The sequence below is a fragment of the Phacochoerus africanus genome, chromosome 1, assembly GCF_016906955.1.
Source record: "Phacochoerus africanus isolate WHEZ1 chromosome 1, ROS_Pafr_v1, whole genome shotgun sequence".
Taxonomy (NCBI): Eukaryota; Metazoa; Chordata; class Mammalia; order Artiodactyla; family Suidae; genus Phacochoerus; species Phacochoerus africanus.
The window spans coordinates 239,811,576-239,833,736 of NC_062544.1; the positions used below are offsets into that span (position 1 = coordinate 239,811,576).

The 22,161-nt window shown below is 39.5% G+C and overlaps 1 protein-coding gene across 2 annotated transcripts in view; it reads right to left on the minus strand.

Moving 5' to 3' along the window:
* CMSS1 (cms1 ribosomal small subunit homolog) overlaps nt 1-6,687 on the minus strand; it is a 395,641-nt gene extending 388,954 nt beyond the window's left edge. The window contains exon 1 of one of the 2 annotated variants that reach the window (XM_047793841.1): nt 6,481-6,687. In XM_047793841.1, the coding sequence (XP_047649797.1) occupies nt 6,481-6,544 (64 nt within the window). In that variant the 5' untranslated portion in view covers nt 6,545-6,687. The remainder of the gene's footprint in view (nt 1-6,480) is intronic. The other variant, XM_047793848.1, reaches the window with a different exon arrangement.
* Between the last annotated feature and the right edge of the window lie 15,474 nt (nt 6,688-22,161).

A 22,161-nucleotide genomic window follows, 5' to 3' on the forward strand; every position in this document is an offset into this window, starting at 1 on the left:
TGGAAATGTTTTACCTTGAAGATAAGCACAAAATATGTTGCATGTTTTCAAAATTGCTTTCTCCTATGTTAGGAGACTTCCTAAAGTACATTTTCATGCCAAGCCAGCACAAGCTCAAGAGTAAGCAAGATAAGAGGGACAAGGTACTGTACAAAGAACTAAAAAAAAAAAAAGTATAGGAAAACAGCAACACTTCTATGGCAAGGAGCAGAAACCCATCTTTAAATGGTAATACAGTTCTAATTCCACTAAGACAAAAGCCTTTAACAAAATCTATTCTAACAAAAGGATTACTAACCAAAAATCATGCTTATTTTAAATCAATATATTAAACCATTAAAAATACATAAACAATTTAGAATTGGAAATACTATTTTAAGTTTAGCAAAATGCTGTTTGACATATATAACACAACCAAAACATAAAGAATTTGCTTCCTAAGCATAACCCTGCTTCTGCAGAAATGTGGTCCCTCCGAAGAATGAGAAGAATAAAAGAAGTTATCCTAATAATTCTAGAGTGATTTCATTCAGTTAATTTTTAAAAGGAAACAGATAAAAATCTAAGTGAATAAAAACACATTCAAACTGTAACAAAAACTTTAATAACCTGATACTTGCATGGTATGCTGGAGTCTTTCCTCAGTCCTTTATTTATTAGCTTCAATGACTTCTGAACTAATCTTTTAGTTTTTTAGAATAAAGTATCTGATTTCAGGATGAATGGGCTGATCTAATATACGATAATTATGGACAAGTAATGAAGTAGTTGATATAATAGAGTAATTCTCTCAGGGGTGTTTTTCAAATTCCTGATTTTGAGGACATGGGACATAACACTTGGGGTCTGACACTGAGTCTGGCCCAGTCTTTCTGTATGTCCTGGAAGTTAAGAATGGCTTTACATTTTTAAATAGAAAAAAAAGCCAAAAGAATATTTTGTGAAATACGAATATTACATGAAAATTCAAATTTCATTATCTATATAAGTTCTGTTGGAACACAGCCACACTCATTTGCTTACATATTTATTATGTGATTGTTTTTATGCAACAACAGCAGAGCTGAGTGAATGGTTGTGACACAGACTAGCCAACATAGCCTAAAATATTTACTATCTGGCTTTTCACAAATAAGTTTCCTGACCTCTGGCCTACTGTGAACTAGACTGATAACAAGGAACTCAAGAATAAGAACTTAAGAAGAGCTTAATCAACTGATTTTTAAAAGCAATGTAAGAATGCAGTTAAGAATTCTATGAAAGCTGATGAAAATGGGGAAACTATATTTCGAGCTGTTTGTTGATATATTTAGTAAAATGTATATAATTCTATGAATGCACTAGTGTTCAACTAAAGAACGTCAGATAAAAATAGGTCAAAGGATTTATTTGTGCCACAATATAATGTAGTGTATTACTGTTGAATCTGAGTAGGGGAAATGGAAGTATTTCTACGCCTTACAAATTCCTGGCATTTTTCAAGACATGTTATTTGGAGAAAGAGGTGTAAATGTGTTCTTTATACATTCATAATTGCTGTCAAGAACCACTTGTTTAATCATTTGCAAGAATCATAGAAATTGTATAAAGCAAAACTTAGCCCTTTTGTTACACAGCCTTCAAGTAGAGAACAAAAACGTTGTGTACACTTTCTCTTCTTTCCTTCCTCTCATCTTTTAAAATTTATCCTAACTTTGTTTTTTGCTTTTAAATATCTGTCTTGAGATAATATTACTTCCATTTTGAATGAACCACATCAATGTATACACCCTTTAATGTAAGCAGATTATGTTTTCCCTCTAATTTCACTACAGGGCCTGAAATAGAGCCAAGCATGAGACCTCAATAAATGATTTTGAAAATGACACGCCCTGAAGTTGACCTCTTGTATGTTATAAACATCTACTGCAAATATTCCAAGTTAAATTTTATATGTAGAGGCAACGATTTACAACATCTACTATACATGGCTGCCTATAGGTAAAATTAGTGCTATAGACTATTCTCAAAGTCCAGTGCTACAACCTACTTATCTGTGTCTCAAAGTAATCAATGTTCTTTAGAAGAGTACGCTTTGGGAGACAAAGGGTTAATAAGCAATTTGATAACAACGATGTATATAAATAAAAGGTTTCTAAACTTTGAGCCTCAAACTTTTGGTTTCCAAAGGAGAGAGGTTGAGGGGTGGGGGGATGCTGGGGGTTTGGGATGGAAATGTTATAAAACTGGGTTGTGATGATCACTGTACAACTATAAATGTAATAAACTCATTGAGTAATATAAAAAAATAAACTTTGAGCTTCTTTAAATTGATAAAGCATTTGTTATTTATTTGTTTGTTTGTTTATGGCATGCAAAAGTTCCTGGGGCCAGAGTTTGAAACTGAGCCACAGCAGTGACAACACCAAGTCCTTAACCACCATGCCACCAAGGAATTCCACGGACTGTTATTTTAGAGATAAGATTCCTATCACTGATAATTAGAATAATTAACTTGGAGAAAGTGCAGAGACTACTTTCTGATTGTCTATCTATGAATCAGCTTCTCCACTTATCAACTGAATAATATTGGGCAAATCACTTAACCACTTAGTGCCTCAATTTCCTCATCTATAAACTAGGGATAATAGTAACTATATAATGGTGTACCTGTGAAGATTAAATGAGCCAAAGCACGAAAAGCAATCAAAACAGAATCACCACTCTACAAATACAAATTACTATTGTGACCAGCAGTCTCCCTGCGCTATACACAGAAGTATCATCACACTTCAGTTTTCTAGTTAGATGCTTGGAAAAGATGGCACCAATGATTTAGAATAAGTTTGGAAAGCGTATGAAAACCCTCAAAAGAAGTAGAGGCTCAGAGTTTTGAAGAATGGTATCTGGATGGGATGAGAAATTATGTCTACCTATGTATATGACACCAAAAGCCCTGCAGCATGCATTTACTCATTCAGCTAATATCTATCAAACACCAACTAAGTACCAGGTCCATTTTGGGCTCCAGTAAAATGTAGGATTCTAGTACAGGCATATCTCAGAGATTTTTTTGGTTTGGCTCCATTTCAGACCACTACCAATAAAGCGAATACCACAATAAAACAAGTCACATAAATTTTTTGGTTTCCCAATGCACACATAAAAAAGTTACATTTACACTATATTGTACTCTATTGAGTGTGTAATAGCACTACACATAAAAAGAGTACATACCTTAAGTAAAAAATAATTTATTGCTAAAAAATACTAACCAAGAGGGTCACTACAGACCTTCCATTTGTTTGTTTCTTTTGTCTTTTTGCTATTTCTTGAGCTGCTTCCTTCGGTATATTGAGGTTCCCAGGCTAGGGGTCTAATCAGAGCTATAGACGCCGGCCTACACCAGAGCCACAGCAACTCGGGATCCAAGCTGCGTCTGTAACCTACACCACAGCTCACGGCAACACCGGATCCTTAACCCACTGAGCAAGGCTGGGATAGAACCCAAAACCTCATGGTTCCTAGTCAGATTCGTTAATGACTTCGCCACGACAGGGACTTCAGACCTTTAATTTGTTAAAAAAAAAAAAAAAAAAAAAGCAGTATCTGCGAAGCACAATAAAGTGAAGTGCAATAAAGTAAGAAATGCCTGTAGAAAAACTATAAGTCTTGAAAAGCCACAGATATGTACAAAAGGGTCACATGTAGAATAAGAGTAAACCTTTAGAGTTTACATAAAGAGTAAACCTTTATGTAACTGGTTTCTAAGTTACATACCACATCTAAAAAGTCATGAAAACAGCCAAAACATAGTTCATTTTCCTGACAAAAAAAGCTGGATAAGTGTCATACCCAGTGTGTCAGTGTTTGGACATCCATGTATTTGTATAGTTTATCCTTAGAAAATTGGTACAAGAATTTATAACTACAAATGTCGGGCCTTTGTTGTAGAAAAGATGTAGACTGTTGAATAAATGACTAAAATGCTCCATCACCTTGCCACCATAAGCATGTACTGGGAACAGGTGATAAGGAAAGATTTTTTACCTATAAGCAGGTAGCATACCAGGCAACAGGAATAAAGGCATTACTACAATGATTTTTCCCTTCTCTGATGTAAGACACTATTTCTCCTTTGACTTTCAAAACAAAATATAATTCACATATTTTAGCTGATCTTTCCCCATTAACCTAGGTAGAATCAGAAAACATGAATTGGTACAACTGTGATTTCTTCCGAATTCGAGAGGTTATATAGATTAGTTAGACAAATCACCAAGTAAATAATCAATCAAGCAGATCTCAAGGAAGTGTATGTACTCACCTACCTTCAAAGGAGTTAACAAAGCAAAACCCCTCAATAAATTTAATGTTAGCAATTTTCAAAGCTCAGTCTTACAACTAGAATGAACCCAAGAAGTAGGGTGAACCTGGGGACTCCAACATATCTTGATGGGAATTCCGGCAACTTAGATGAAAAAGGCTGTAGCACTTTATCATTCTAACTAGATTCAATGTTTAAAACTGTAGGTTGGTAAAATCCTTAAAAAGATGATCTCTAAGGATCCCTCATTTTACAGATTATGATCCTGAGGACCAGAGAAGCCACATAGTAATAATGGGAAAAGTGTGACTTCGAAAGTCAGGTGCACTTTACTATCCTCTTCCCAGATCTCTCCCTTGCTGTATGTTCCTAAGTACATTAAATTTTCTGTTTCTCATTATAAAAATGAAAGTAACTTTACCTTTTAAGCATGTTATGAAGATAAAATGAATTCATATTTAAGAAAACATCTGACACATTGTACATACTCAATATATGTTAATTTTCTTCTACCCAAAGGGTGACTAACTTTACAGACATATAGGTGGTGAGGGGCAAGAAACAGGACTAGGACCAAGAATCACGATCCCCTTCACCATTCAAAGGGAATTCAACTATTTCTTTCTTTTTTTTTTTTTTTTTGTCTTTTCTAGGGCTGCACCTGCAGCATATGGAGGTTACCAGGCTAGAGGTCCAATGGGAGCCAATGCCACAGCCATGGCAATTTGGGATCTGAGCCGAGTCTGCAACCTACAACACAGCTCACGGCAACGCTGGATCCTTAACCCACTGAGCGAGGCCAGGGATCAAACCCGAAACCTCAGGGTTCCTAGTTGGACTCATTAATCACTGAGCCACGACGGGAACTTCTCAACTATTTCTTAATTGGCCTCTATCCTTGAATCATACCATAAAATACAGCTTTTAACACCTTAGTTACAGGGGGCAGAGGTTATTAAAGTAAAAGTGAAATACCACAGCCTTAAAAGAAAGGCATTTGTACCTTCAAGAACAAGCATACATTTACTAGAAACAGAGCAACAAAGAGGAAGTTTAATGAAGGAAGTATCACACTGGCAACATTTAAAAAAATGACATTTGCTTAGTCTGTACCTGAAGCCTGCCCTTCTGGAAACAATGCTGTAGCAGAATTTTGTCTTTAATGGATATTTCTCAACTCATATTTCAAGACTAACGTTTGCAGCAAATATGTATCAACTGTCAATCATGTGCAGAGTCCTGTGGACTTTACAGACATGATCAGGTTTTTGCTTTGTTCTAATAAATATTATAATCTAATAAGGAAAGAGGCCAACTTTGAAGGATGATTTAAAAAACAAAAACTGTACATTAAGCCATGGGACTTGAAAGTTCAAGGCCAGCCTGTGGTGAGGAGTTACTTAAGGTGACTCAAGGATAAAATGTTCACTGAATTGGCAGCCAGTACACACAGAATAATAAACATTGTCCAAATTGTATCAACTGAATTCTAGTCTTGTTTCTGACACCAACTAGCTTTAGGATCTTGTCATGTTACTTGACATCTTTAGGTTTCACGTTCCTTATCTCTCAACTGGGAGAGTCCAAGTGAATCTCTAAGTCTCCTTTAGGCCAAATAATCCAAATTACATGATGATGATGATGATAGCAAGAAAAAGTAAAGTTTTTATTTACCTCGTACAAATGGTGCCCAAGTGCACCATTTGCATTATCTTCATTTAAACTTCGCAACAATCTTATGCAATTAGCATTATTATCCTTATTTTACAGATGAAGAAAAGGAAGCGAAATAGTATTAGAGGCCTGGAGTCGCGATGTGAACATAAGCAAATTGGACCTAATCTAGGAATTAACCCTTAACCACTAAGCCTAAACTCCCTGTCTCCGCGAAAACAGTCATATCTATTAAGAAACAGGAAAACGAAAAGCAAAAAGCTGCTTGGGAAGGGTTTTTTCCCAAATGGAAGGCAGGTCTGAGTTACTGTCACACTTGTCTGTCTCACGTGTTAGTAAATCTCCCACACCACTTGCTCCGTGACGCTAGGGTGTTCCCTCAGCGGTGCGCACCTCGGCGGGGCAGAACCCGGCGACCGCCAGAGGCTGGCGGGGGCTGAAGTGCAAAGAAGGGCTGGGGGGTGGGGGAGGCCCCGCAGCAACGCGGGCACAGTGGGTACCTGGGCTGCTGGCTGCTCTTGCTGGCTGGTTCTCCCACCACTCATCTCCAAGATCGTCTGCCATCTTCACGCAGAACTCAACGTGGAAGGACCACTAGAGAAAAGCAGCTGCTGGTTAGGACTCGCGCCGCCTCAGAGGCAGGCAGCCGGCGTTGCAGCACGCGGAGTCTCTCCTCAGGCACCGTCGCCTCCGCCCCGCGGCGATGACGTCACAACCTCCGCCCCGCCTCCTCAGCAGCTGCGCCCAACTCGTCGCAGTTTCTACTTGTGCTCACGAGCGGGTTCAGTCTGGAGACTCAAAATAACCCCCCTCCCACAAAAGCAAAAAGAAAAGAAGGTATGTAAACAAAGGAAGTTTTATCATCCGTTTAAATGCTTCTTTTAGAACTTTTTGTTTAAATTTTATTTTTGCTGAATGGATATTGTCGAAAGTGTGAGACGGAATGCTAAGAAAATTTTACTCAGCTAGGTTTCAAAGAAGTTGAGGCGCGGGAGAAGGCCGGAGCACGTGGATGTGTTTTCGTTGGTGTGTGGGTATTGGGACATCCGTGTGTTTGTATTGTTTGCTTTTAGGAAATGTGCACAACTCATGACCATGAATTTTGGACCTTTGTTGTAGATAAAGGTAATGCTTTTTTCAAACGATATGAGTAAAGAAAATGTCGACTTGTCCAGAAGGGCGTGCCCACAGTCGCACCCAAGAAGTCCCTAACTTTACAAGTTGACGACTTCCCCACCCCCTCCCCTTCTGTTGCTCCCCGTCCCGTCATTGTGAAACGAATAATAAGGGAGCTCTTTGCTGCCCCAAGTAGAGGTAAGTTAGTGACCTACAGTTCTTGTCTCACTACTTGAAATGGCAGAGATGGGCAGAGAAAACACGCTTGGTGCCGAGTGGTAGGGCCAGCTGTAAAGTAAGTATGTAGACGGTACTTTTCAGGACAGCATTGGTACACTGAGGTGAAAGTCATACAAAAATGTATTGAATACACGATGCTTGGAATGTTTAAGAATGAGTAGGGGGGAGTACCCCTTTTGGCTCATGGAAGTGAACCGGGCTCATGTCCATGAGGGTTCGAGTCAGATCCCTGGCCCCACTCAGTGGGTTAAGGATCCAGCGTTGCCTGAGCTGTCGGCTCTGGCGTTTCTGTGGCTGTGGCATAGTCTGGCAACTGTAACTCTGATCTGAACCCTAGCTTGGGAACTTACATATGCCACACTGCAGCCCTTAAAAAAAAAAAAAAAAAAAAGGCTCATCGGATTCCCCAATAGTATCCATGAGTATGCCGGTTAAGCCCTGGCCTCTCTCAGTGGGTTAAAGGTCCCACCTTACATCAGGCTGCTGGATAGATTGCAGATGTGGCTGGATCTGTGTCTGTTGGGTAGGCTGGCAGCTGCAGCTCGATTCAGCCCCTAGCCTGGGAAATTCCATATGTGCAAAAGTAAAAAGGAAAAAGTAAATAAAAAAACAGCGGGATCCTTAATCTGCTGGGCCACAAGAGAACTTCATATTCTACTATGGAGGAGTTCCCTTGTGGCCCAACGGATTAAGGATCTCGCTGTTGTTGCTGCAGCGGCTTGAATTGCTCCTGTGGCAGGGGTTCAGTCCCTGGTCCTGGGAACTTCCATGGGTGCAGATGGGACGAATATAAAATAAAGATGAGTGGATATGATCCCACCTTCTGTATGTCATCAACTTCAGTAGAGGAGATTCAGCTTGTAAGAATAAAGGTCTAAACTAATGATAAGGCTACATCTTCATTAATGATAGGACCAGAACTCTTAATCTGATGAGGATTCATATGTGAAAAACTGCCCCAAAGCCACCCAATATGTGGCTTATAAATGCATTACTAATTAGACTTTATTGGTATGCCATAAGTGCCCTAAAAGGGAAAATGTTAGATGTAAATGTGGCAAATGTTAAATAATCTGTAACCGTTGAAAGTAATGTGTATTTCAGGAGGAAATGTAAATGGCAGAAGATTATAATGGTTGATTGAAAAGTTAGATAAATACCGATGTGGAAGAGGAAGTGCTATGACCGATAAGAATATGAAAAGATGCTCTGTGTCATTATTAATCTGAGAAATGCAAAAAAGACTACAATGAGATGCTGTTTGTCATTCGGCAAGTTGACACAATTAAGAAGTCTGGCAGTACCAAATTCTGGAGAGTATGTTCATCAATGGGAATTCTTTTTTTTTTTTTTTTTCCATTCCTATACAGTTTTTTTTTTTTAATAATTTTTTTTATTTTCCCACTGTACAGCAAGGGGGTCAGGTTATTCTTACATGTATACCTTACAATCACATTTTTTCCCCAGCCTTTCTTCTGTTGCAACATGAGTATCTAGACATAGTTCTCAATGCTATTCAGCAGGATCTCCTTGTAAATCTATTCTAAGTTGTGTCTGATAAGCCCAAGCTCCCGATCCCTCCCACTCCCTCCCCCTCCCATCAGGCAGCCACAAGTCTCTTCTCCACGTCCATGATTTTCTTTTCTGAGGAGATGTTCATTTGTGCTGGATATTAGATTCCAGTTCTAAGTGATATCATATGGTACTTGTCTTTGTCTTTCTGGCTCATTTCACTCAGTATGAGAGTCTCTAGTTCCATCCATGTTGCTGCAAATGGCATGATGTCATTCTTTTTTATGGCTGAGTAGTATTCCCTTGTGTATATATACCAGTTCTTCCGAATCCAATCCTCTGTCGATGGACATTTGGGTTGTTTCCATGTCCTGGCTATTGTGACTAGTGCTGAAATGAACATGCGGGTGCATGTGTCTCTTTTAAGTAGAGTTTTGTCCGGATAGATGCCCAAGAGTGGGATTGCGGGGTCATATGGAAGTTCTATGTATAGATTTCTAAGGTATCTCCAAACTGTTCTCCATAGTGGCTGTACCAGTTTACATTCCCACCAACAGTGCAGGAGGGTTCAATGGGAATTCTTAAACATTACTGCCTTGAGTGTAAATTGGTATAGCCACTTAGAAAAGCAATATGGCAAAATCCTCTAAAGGTCAACATACACACCTTATTATCCAGCAATTTCCACTCCTAACTATGTACATTTGGGAAACTTTTGCATTTGTGTACCAGGCAACTATAAAAGAATATTCACAGCAACAATTTTAATAATAGCAAAAAAGTAGGAACAAACCAAATGTTTTATATAGGAAAATGGATAACTAAATTATTGTATAGCCACACAATTAAGCAGTGTAAATGAATGAACACACATAATAACATGGATATATTTTGGAAATGTAATGGTTAATTTAAAAAACTCAAGGCCCCGATACTATTTTATAAAGTTCAAGTATAAGGAAAACTAAAATTGTTTAGGCAAAAAAATACATATATTGTTTTAAGGTAAGAAAATGGTAAGCATAAAATTCAGGATATGGATTGGTGGGGCAGAGGAGTGTTAAGGGAGATGGGATTAGAAAGAACAAAGGTAAATAAATTATTGGTAAAGGTATAATTCAGATAGAGTGGATGTACATTTAAATATGCTTTATAACTTATAGGTATGTTAATGTATTTTTATGGTATCCAATAACATTTATTTGTATAATTTAAAATAAAGGGATTTCCTATCATGTCTCAGCGGTAATGAACTAGTATTCATGAGGAGGCAGGTTCAATTTCTGGCCCTGCTCAGTGGATTAAGGTTCCAGCATTGCCATGAGCTGTGGTGTAGGTTGCAGACACAGCAGCTCGGATCCCATGTCGCTATAGCTATGGCGTAGGCTGACAGCTGCTTCTCCGATTTGACCCCTAGCCTGGGAACGTCCATATGCCGCAGGTGCGGCGCTAAAAAATGCAATAAAATAAAATAAAGGGAAAAGATCCATTTATGCAAAAGATAAATTTTCAGTTAAGTTACATTAGGTACTATTCATTAAGAACCCACTAAGAATGCCACTTGATGACCCTTTATCTCAAATGACACTCAAAGATGCCAGACAGTCCTAATACTTTTCCTAGGGGAGTTCACTTTCCCACTGCCCCTGACCTCATCCCAAGATCAGCCTTCTTCTTGGCCATGTATCCCCCACTTTTATGTTTTTCTGTCCTCCCTCAAAATCAGCAAGTGCCAGCACTCTCATCCTGGTTGTGTTCTCATCTGATTCACTGATAAATCTGGTTGGATCTATCTCCAAAATATATCCCAAATCTAACCATCCTTCCCATCACTTCCCCCACTGCAGCCTTGGTCTGAATTAGTAGTCTCTTCCTTGGACCACTGTAATAAGGTTCTCGGCAGTATCTCCTCTTCTTTTCTTGTCCCACCTCAGTCTTGCTTCCTCATAGCAGTCAGAAGCATAATGAAACTACCCTGTTTAAAATGTTTCAATCATCTCTCATCACACACCCACTCCCCCATCACCTTGAGAACTGTAATTGCATCGCTTATTCACTACCATGGCTCCAAGACCAAGGATAGGACCTGGCACAGAGTAGACATTCACAGGATATTGATAACCTGTCAGAAATCGAACTCCTTTTACTCTGTTTTATTCACCAAACAGCCTTCTAATAACCTACTTTGTTTCCTAAGTCAGATTTCCTTCTGGCAACAGATATTAAGGCTCAGCAAACTAAGGCCCCCACCCAAGTGCAATCCATGCAACCTTATTCGTGGTGAACTAAGAATATTTTTTTACATTTTCAAAGCATTGTAAAAACAAAACAAAAATGAAATAGACCAACAACAAAAAGAAAAAATAGAAATATGCAACAGAGATTGTATGTGACCTCATGTATTTATTATCTGGTCCTTAAAAGTGTGCTACTTCAGATTATATTGATTAGTTATCCTAAGTGGTACATCCATTTAACTGTTATATTTGTCAGTGAATTGGCATCCTACTTTGTAAATCAGTCTGTTATAAAATCCTGCATCCTAGTATCTGATTACCTCATGTAACATGGCTGAAAATGCTCAGTCTTTATCTGCTCCTTTTCCTTATACAGTTTCTGAATGAATTTTGTGAGAATTTAGAGGAGGAAGCATTCACTTTCAGTGGGGTAAACTGAAACGCTTTCATAAAGGAGATGGTACTTAAACTTGACCTTGTCAGTATTGTCTTGGACAAGTCATTTAACTTTGCTGGGCTTCACCTTGCTCATCTGTAAAATAAAGCAAAAAAATTGTGTGATCTCTGAGGTCTCTTCCAACTCCTTGCATTAATATTGAATGTCAGACCAAGAATTCTGGATACTGTTGTTCATTAGATGCAAAAGATGTGATGGAAATACTGTTTTAGGAAAACTAAATTGGTGTTACTGTGCAGGTTAGATAACAGATTTGAGCAGAACTTTCCACCTGGCATGGATGTGCTAAGATACTGACCCCCTCAGTCTTTGGTGTAGGCAGAGCCCCTGGGCCAGTTGCTTCAGGATGAGGGTAGCCTCATCTCTTTATCCCAGTGTTATACAAATACAGCCATTTTCTATAGATACTATGATGTAAAACGGCTGGGAAGGACTGACTTGGAGGGAAAAAATTTAAAGGCTTTTTTGTGAAGGTTCACTATACAGTAAAAAGAGCTCAATCAGAGTAGGGACTCTTAGTCCTTGAAACCAGTTTATAAATGTACTTCAGGGAGTCCATGAGTCCCGAGGATGTATTCAAATTTTTACATCATATGAGCAATAAAAAATATTAACAGCAGCAGCAAAAGGTTCTAGGTAGCTCTCTAAGCATTTTATATCTTTTTTTTTTTTTTTTTTGCTTTTTAGGGCCACACCCATGGCACATGGAAGATCACAGGCTAGGGGTTGAATCGGAGCTGTAGCTGCTGGCCTACACCACAGCCACAGCAACACCAGATCTGAGCTGCATATGCAATCTACACCACACCTCACGGCAACACTGGATCCCCGACCCACTGAGCGAGGCCAGGAATTGAACCCGCATCCTCATGGATACTAGGTGGATTTGTTTCTGCTGTCCACAATAGGAATTCTGAATTTTATATCCTAATTCCTCTAATCATCATAACTCCATGAGGAGCTGTGCTGGATTGGATATTTTCCATTTAACACTCTACCTTTCTGTGCCCTAGAAAGCTAATGTCCCTCTGAGCTCTGCCTTCAAATTTGGCTTTAGCAAATTGTAGATGATGGTAAGAAATCAAAGGATGAGAGAAAATAACACCCCATGGTCCTCTTTTCAAGGCTGGGACTGGGGCAACTAGCCAGCCTAAGTTCGACATCCATTTAACTATTCTATTTATCAGTGTACTGGCATCCTGATTTGTAAATCAGTGTGTACGTCAATATGTCCTCTGGCAAGCAGAGGCCTAGGATGCAAAATTTAAGGAGTCACTCACCCTCGGGATAGTATTTGTGCAAACCTGAGATGGAGCTCCTCATTAAATGTGCTAGGGGTGCCTGCTTGCCTTACTCTAGTCCTAGCCCTCAATTCCCTACTTCTTATCCTCCTCAGCACCTACTTGTTCCCTTTGCCATTTTGGGGGTGAAATGATGAGTTTGGATTTAGACCAAGTGGAAACAGATGATAAAAGCAATGTAAGGGAAAGAGCAATCAAGACCTGGGTGGGAAGGTTAATAGGGGAGTATGGCAAGACAGGGGGATGGAAAGGGAAGCAGAGGCCAGATCTGGGAAAGCTTCTCAGTCATAGTAAGGATTTCAAATGGAAAACCGTGGGAAATTTTTAGTCCGAGAGATCTGCTTATATTTTCACAGCTGGCTGGTGTGCAGGAACAGTTGAAGCAGGAAGACCAGGTTGGAGGCTGTTGTAATTACCCAAGTGAGACAGGAGTGGCTTGGAATATGATGGTCGAGATGGAAGTGAAGAGAAGTGGTAATGGATGAGATCACTTAAGGAGACACTGTTGAGAAGAGAAGAGGGTTCCTGGCTCAATGGATTGAATGTTTGTATCCCTCCAGTATTCATATATTGAAACCCTATTCCTAATGTAATGATATTTGGAGATGGGACTTTTAGGAGGTAGTTAAGTAATGAGGGTAGAGCCCTTATGAATGAGATTAGGGCCCATTTAAGAAGAGGCTAGAGAGCTAGCTAGCTCTCTTTCTACCGTGTAAGGACACAGCAAGATGGCACTCTGTAAATTAGGAAGAGGGCACTCACCAAGAACCCAACCATGCCAGTATCATGATCTTGAACTTCCAGCCTCCAGAATTGTGAGAAGTAAATTTTTTTTTTTAGCCACCCAGTCTACGGTAATTTTTATGACAGCTGGAAATGACTAAGGCACTGGGCCTTCCCTCTGTAGACATCAGATGGAGAAAGAGAGACCAAAGAGCCTGGGAAAGAATGGCCAGAGATGGAAGAGAAGAGCCAGGCAAATGTTGTGTCATGGAAGTAAGGAAGAAGAGTGTTTCCTAAACAAAGATGCCCTGCTAAGAGTCAAGGGAGATAGGGGATAATTACAGGAGTCAGATTCTTGCAGAGGGGAAACAGTTGGAGATCCAGAGCCAAGGGAGGAGATACCATCTGATCCCAGCAAAGTTACTTCATTGTGATGAGATTTGATGGCAGAAAAATTTGATAGCATTTCTGTCTTGTGGCTTCTATTTTCTCAATGAATTCTGGGACCTAATAATGATCCTGGGCAGTGGTTCCCAGTTTTGGCTGTGTGGTGGAATTTCCTGGAAAGATTTGTTAAAGATACAAACTTCTGGGCACTGCCTCCCAGAGGTTCTGATTGAGTAAGTCCTAGAGGAGGCATGAGAATTGACTTTAAGAATTCTAGGGAGATCTGATGCACTGCCAGTTTGGAAAATAACAGATCTGTGGGATTTGACAACATTTTAAAGGGAAAAATGACAGATAAATGAGTCAAGTGGGTTGCCATGAGCAAGTATATTTTTCTTGATTTATCAGGTGAATCTTTATAGCAAATTTATCCACAAATAACCACTGACACCCCACCCCAAACATACACCATCTCTCACATCTACATGAAACCAAAGGATCCCTTGGAATTTATTCTCTAAAATGAGTCCATGTGATTTGATTTATGTGGATGGGGTTTGGAATGGATCCAATTTCACTTTTTCTCATGGGTAACCAGTAGTTCTAGTACCATTCATTTAATCACTCAATCTTCTCCAGTTATTTGCAGTGATAGCTCTGTAGCAAAACAAGTATCCATGTATTTGTGGGGCAATTTTAGGACCCTCTATTTTCCCCCATTGGTCATTGTCCATCACTGTCCAGTATCACAGTATCCTAATTAGACTTTTCATATCTTTCATTTCTTTGTGTTTATGTTTATGGTGATTTCCTTGAATATAACTTCTGGTTCACTAATTGTCTCTTCATGTTTTTTTTTCTCTTTTTCTTTTAATGGCCACACCTGCCATCTGGGGATGGCATCTTGAAGCTTAGACACAATGGTAACCTATAGTAAATGAGATGGAGACCTTGGGACTGCCTTGACAGATTATTAAGGAAAGGGGCAGGAGGCTCAGCAGTGGGGTTTAGAATGGATTTATTATGTGAGACTAGAGAATCTACCAGCTTACTGTCTTCCCTGGGAGGGCCCAGAGGACAGTTCTTTCACTAAAGCTGTAAGATTGCAGTAGTGCGTTGGCACTGACATAGTTGAGGACTCAGTGATGACTGCCCTTTGCAGGTCAGAGGTGACAATAGGAGATGCATTAGTGTCAATGTGTATGATAGAATTCCAGAATAGCAAAAGTAGTTGGCAGCACTTAATCATCAGAAGCAAGTGAATTTAATTACTGGTTAGAGATCCTTGGAATGTAGGAGATCTGTGCTGTTCTACACACCCTGTGTTCCAAGGGGCAAGATAGATAGAAAGCTAATGAGGGTATTTATTGACTTATCTAATGACAGCAAAATCAAGAGCTGGTGAGCTAAAGGCACATTTTAACTGCCAAAATGGAAAAGCATGGTTTTTGGACATATTTCCAGATAAGAGCCAATTCTCAAACTCAGAGTCCATTGATTAAATGAAATCTGGATCCCCTGAGGAAGTTCTCTGCAACACAACCAGTATATACAATATGTACTTATATCTTTTCCAAAGGAAACTATGGCCATTTTTCAGATTAATTGTGTACTGGATGTTGTGGTCTATGCTCAGGTTGGAAGAAGAATTACCAGACACAGAGCAGGGTGAAAAGATGAGTTTCTTGAGATAAGAAATGCTGTCAGTACAGTGGGCAGACTTCCTAATGATCAGGGAAATCTGACCTCAGGCACATGGTTCTGTCTGTTTTTATAACCCAGGGACAAAGGAGAGAGGAGAGGTCTTAACAATACACTTTCTGGTTGGCTGGAGACTTATAATGCCCCTATATAAGTGGGTTAAGGGGTGGGCCAAATACCTTTCCTAATAGGAGATAAGGAATAGGTCAGGTTGCTCAGAAGGAACTTTTGAATTCTGTAACAATTGCAATGGGATGGAAGGGCAATAAAGGTCTGGTAATTTTTATCCCATTGACATTGATATAATGAGATTTTTTGAGTTTATCTCACTGGAGGAGCCTTGGAGGCCCACATTGGAGAAATGATAAATACCAAGCTCTTTGAAGAGCTGTTAGATACAGGGTAACTACATTGATACAGAGAATCCAAACTGCCACCATAACCCCATGCTGGAGTGGGACATATAGTGGCCAGGTGACAGAGTCCTAGCCCAGATCTGTTTCAATGTAGCTTCAGTGGGTCCATCAACTTATGGTCATCTCTCCAGTTGCTGAGTGCATACTTGAAATGGATATACCTAGCAGCTGATAGGACCATCCAATGTGATCAGTGTTCCTCTGGCCTGTGAATTAAGAACCATTAAGGTAGGAATGGTCAAGTGGAAGCTCCTGAAACTGCCTCCCATTACCCCACTTGCTTTTCAAAGACAGTAAATAAGAAGTATTATCTCATTCTAGTGGAATTGTAGAGATTAATGCTAACCTAAAAGATTTAAAATCTGTAGGGAGCTTGGTTTACCAGAATGGTCCTCCAAAGCCAGATGGGCCATGGCAGATAATGGTGGACTATTGTGAATTTAATCAAGTGGTATCTTCATGCATAGAGGGTATACCAGGTATTGTATCTTTGGTTGAACCAATCAACACAGCCTCTAGCACTTGCTTTGTGCTTTTGATCTGGCAAATGTGTTCTGTTCAGTTCCCTTCAGGAAAAAAGATCAAAAGCACTTTGCATTCACTTGGGAAAATTGAGTTCATATTCACTCAAAGCTGTGAATGTTTTCCTATGAATCCTCTCGGGGCTGACTAACTCTCCTGATGTTTGTCATAATATAGTTCAAAATGACTGTATTTGATTATTTGAAGCTGCTTCAAAACATCACATGAATCCATTTTATTGATGATATAGTATTAATTGGTCCTGGGGAGTAGGAAATGGCAAGTACTGCGGGTGCCCTAGTAACATACATACATGCCAAAGGGTAAGGGGTAAATTATAAATATTCAGGAGCCTGCAACAATGATCATATTTTTAGAAACTTGGGTATCTGAGGCATACCTGGGTAACCCCTTCAAAGGAAAGGAAAAGTTATTGCATCTTTCACCTCTTACCACCTACTACCTATTCAAGAAATATAAAACAGTATTTGGAACACCTGTTTAGATTTTACAGATAGCCTGTGCCACACTTGAAAGTACTGCTCTCACCTATCAGTTGAGTCAAAAAGCTGCAAGTTTTGAATAGGGTCAATAAAAGAGAGGACTCAGCAGTGGTTTCAGGCTGTGATACAAGCTACTCTTCTCTTTGGCTCATAATGATATGGCAGATCCCAAGGTGCTAGGTTGTTAAGGATGCTGTGTGGAATCTGGCATGATCTAAAAGGAAAATCACAGCACAGCCTTCTAATGTTCTAGAGTAGGTTCAGAAAATCTACTGGCATGATACTGAGCATTTGACTATGGAACATCAAATGATTATATTATCAGAGCTGCCCTTCTGGATCTGGGTTTTATAAGGTTGGGTCCACACAGCAACAACCCGTTGAATAACAGAAGTGTTATACATGGGATCACATCTAAGCAGGTCCAGAAGTCATAAATTATTTACAAGAACAGGTGGCAAACATCTTGTACTCCTTACTCACACTTACATTTTCATGAGGCGTTTCTTATGGCCCCTGATGTTGGAGAAGAATCTTCATGACTGATTCAGGCTTGATGTGTTATCAGAGCTGAAAACAGGCTGTTACTATACTATAGTTCACTCAGGGAGGGGCTCTAAAGGACAGTGGTGAGGAAAATCTTAGCGGACAGAACTTTGAGATGTACATTTAGTTATCACCTTTGATTGGAGGGAGAAATAGTCTGAGCCAAGGAAATACAGAGTCTTGAGAAATAGTGAATTGTGTGGTTGAGTGAGTCAAAGGCCTGGGAGGTGTAGCAAAGAGACCTGGGAAGAGACATGCAGAGGGAACTAAGGGAGTGGACAAAACTGTGTGGATCTTTGTGTCCCATGTCTGGGTCCACTAGTGAGTATCCACTATAGGTGAGATACTGAACATTCAGGTAGATGTATCACAGATTGTATTCTCCAAAGATGGTCACCAATGTCTCCTGTCTCACATATGCCTCTTATAATGTGACCTTGACACTCCTTCCAATTCCCTCTTAGTGAATCTGGGCAAGTTATCTTTCACCTCCAATGGTACAATATGGTAGAAAGGATTTCCTATGACATCTGAGGCTAGATCTTAAAAATTCTCTGCATTTCCACTTTGCTCCCTTGGGAATCCAGGTGTGATACAGTGAGAAAGCCCAAGTTATGCTCACGCAGAGAAACCACATGGAAATGACATATGTAGGTATTCTGGCCCATAGCTCAGCTGAGGTCCCTGTTGACAGCCAGGAGCAACATGCAGACCTAAATGAAGATGCTTCCAGATAATTAAGGGTCCACTTGTTGATTCCCCTCCAGTTGTAGCCCCAGACGTCATGGAGCAGAGACAAACCATCACCACTCTGTCCTCAGGTACATTCCTGACCCACTTTTCTGATGTAAGAAAAAACCTGCTGTGGAACTGTTGTTTCTTCTCTGGCTATGAGAGGGAGACTTTCTTCCTTGGGAAACTGCAAGTTTCAAAAACAGTGTTTACTTTCCTTCCCCTCTGGGCTGCAGGGTACTCTGCCTAGAGTTGCGATGAATTTTCTATTTTTCTCCGCACAGGGCCTGGTGAGGTCAAGTGGCTAAAGTAAAACTTACTTTAAAAAAAAGTTCATATCTTAGATAGTGTGAGCTCTAAAGTTCCCCTCATTTAGAGGAAGAACACCTAATCTTTAACTTTACCTTTGGAACCAGAAAATTGACATGAATATTGAATGCTTAGGCTTGTAGAAGGAAGGAAACTCATTTTAGTTTGCCCTTTGGGGTCATTGGGTGAAGGCCTCCAGCAGCCAGGCCTTAAATTCCCCAGGAGGTCATATCCTCTGAAGTAGAGGAGGTGTCGTAGGTGGCAGTCCCCATGGTGGTTTGCAGAATTTCCCTGGGAGAGGCTGGGACTTGTAGTTTCTGGACCACCACAATGATGTTGCTTAGACTCCTTACCCGTTTTGTGAATATTGTAGGTGAACCAGAGGTCATTTCCAGTTACCTCCAACATCATGGGTTAGTCCTATTAACAGATGTTTTCCCTCTAGTTTTTATTTTTTATATGATTTTTATAAACTGTAAAATACACCTAACATAAAATTTACTATCTTAACTATTTATGTTTCCAGTTCAACGGCATTAAGTACATTCACGTTGTTGTGCAACCATCACCACCATCCATATCCAGAGCTCTTCATCAACCCTGTACCCATTAAGCAGTAATTCCCATTCCTGCCTCTCCCCAGCACCTGGAAATCACTCTGCTGCTTTCTGTTTCTATGAATTTGACGTCTCTAGGTATTTCATGTAAGTGGAATCGTACAGTGTTTGTCCTTTTGTCGTTGGCTTATTCCTCTTAGCGTAATGCTCTCCAGGATCATCCATGTTGTAGCATGTATCAGAATTTCCTTCTTTTTCGAAGGCTGAGTAATATTCCATTGTATACCACATTTTGTTTATCCTTTTGTCCATAAAAGGACATTTGGGTTGTTTCTACCTTTTAGACATTGTGAATATTGTTGCTGTGAACATTAATGTACAAATAACTGTTTGGAGTCTCTGCTTTCAATTCTTCTGGATATATACCCAGAACTGGAAATGTTGGGTCATATTATAATTCTATTTTACATTCTTTGAGGAACGTGCCTACTGTTTTCCATAGCTGCTGCCCAATTTTACTGCCCATCAACAAGGGTTCCAATTTCTTCACCTCCTCATCTACACTTGTTAATTTTTGTATTATTTTGTTTTGTTTCTAGTAGCCATCCTAATAGGTGCTGAGTTGGTCCCATTAGTTTTTAGCCACTAGCTAAATTAGCCATTTTAGCCCCATTAGCTAGCTGCCCTCATATTTCCTAAAGGATAAGGATGTTACCATGACATCTGTAATGTCTTTTGGTGGCTGGCTGTCTCTGTTGGTCTCTCATAAGGACTAAGAAATAACCGAGATAGTCTCTCTGTCTTTCTTTGGGGGCAAGCTAATATTCCAAACCCTCACTGGAAGTTGTTTGCTTTTTAGGCAGCTGACAACTTTTATTTCCTGCCTTTAGGCAATATGGTATAATAGCTTAGAGCATGGACTCTGGAGTCAGATACTTGGGTTAAAGTCTTAGCATTGTCATTTATTAGATCTTGGACAGGTTACTTTGCCTCAGATTCTTCAGCTATGAAATGGAGCCAGTAAATTATAAGGAGTAACTAAGTTAATACATAAAAATACTTAAAGTATTCTTGGCCATGATTGTCACTCAGTAGTAGCAGCACCTGTTACCCCTCCATACCACACTCTACAACTTCATCCACATTCCCATGTGTAGAAGATAGTTATCACCTACTGTTTTCTGGGTGCGAAAGTTGAAGTTTAGAGATATTAAATAATTGACTCAAGATATCACAGCTGATAAATAGAGGAGCTGAGATTCATTCTCTGAGTCTGACCCTAGAGCCCGCTTCTAACACGTTCTATGTTGGTGACTCTGGCTTGGCAGAACAAATGAGGACAGTGTTGTCCTTGATGAGGAAAGACAGCTATTAGTAGTAACTAGGCAATTGGAGCCTGGTAAGTGTTCCATCAGCTTTCCCCATTGTGTCTGTCATCCTGTGAATGAAGAGCAGATGTGAACATTGCTGCCAGCTGCTCATTTGTCAGATGAGAACTGACTTGACTGTGCTCATTATAAAATTAATTTTTAGGTCTTGGTGATTTTAATGAGGCATGTGAATTATAGGTCTCCACAAGAATCATAGACTCTAATTTACTTTTTTATTTTTTTATTTTATTTTTTATTTATTATTATTGTTATTAAAGTATAGTTGATTTACAGTGTTTCATCAAGATGTGTTGTACAACATAGTGACCCAGTCACAAACATTTCCCTGTGCTGTACAGTAGGATCACATTGCCCATCCATTCCACATATAACAGTTTGCATCCAAAAAACCCCCAAAGGTCCATGCATCCAACTCTATCCCTTTTCCCACTTGGGAACCCTAAGCCTGCTCTTCTTGTTCATGATCTGTTTCTATTTTTTGCTTTTTTGTTATTTTTAGATAGGATCATCTGTTCCATATTTTAGATTCCACAAATAAGTGATATCATATGGTATTTGTTCTTTTCTTTCTGGCTTACTTCACTTAGTATGAGAGTCTCTAGCTCCATCTATGTTGCTGCAAATGGCATTAGTTTGTCTTCTATATGGGTGAGTAATGTAATATTCCATTGTGTATATGTACCACATCTTCTTAATCCATTCATCTGTCAATGGACATTTAGGTTGTTTCTGTGTCTTGACTACTGTGAATAGTGCTGCTGTGAACACAGGGGTGCATGTGTCTTTTTCAGTGAAAGTTTTGTCCAGATATATGCCCAGCAGTGTAATTGCTGGATCTATATTTACTAGCTCTATATTTAGTTTCCTGAGGTAACTCCATACTGTTTTCCATAGTGGTTGTACCAATTTACATTCCCACCCGTGGCAGAGGAAGGTACCTTTTTCTTCACACCCTCTCTAGCGTTTGTTTGTTGACATTAATGATGGCCATTCTGACTGGTGTGAGGTGGTACCTCTTTGTAGTTTTGATTTGCATTTCTCTAATAATTAGTGATATTGAGCATTTTTTCATATGCCTGTTGGCCATCCATGTATCTTCTTTGGAGAAATGTCTATTTAGGTCTTCTGCTCATTTTTCAATTGTGCTGTTTGTTTTTTTGTTGTTGTTGTTGATTTGTGTGAGTTGTTTGTGTATTTTGGAGATTAGGCCCTTGTCTGTTGCATTATTGGCAAAGATTTTCTCCCATTCTGTGGGTTGTCTTTTCATTTTCTTAATGGTTTCTTTGCTGTGCAAAAGCTTTTGAGTTTGATTAGGTCCCATTGGTTTGTGTCTTGATTGTCATTATTCTAGGAGATGGATCAAACAAGATGTTGCTATGATTTATGTCAAAGAGCATTCTACCTATGTTTTCCTCTAGGAGTTTTATAGTGTCTGGCTTTATATTTAGGTCTTTAATCCATTCTGAGTTTATTTTTGTATATGGTATTAGTGTTGTACTTTCATTCTTTTACATGTAGCTTTCCAGTTTTC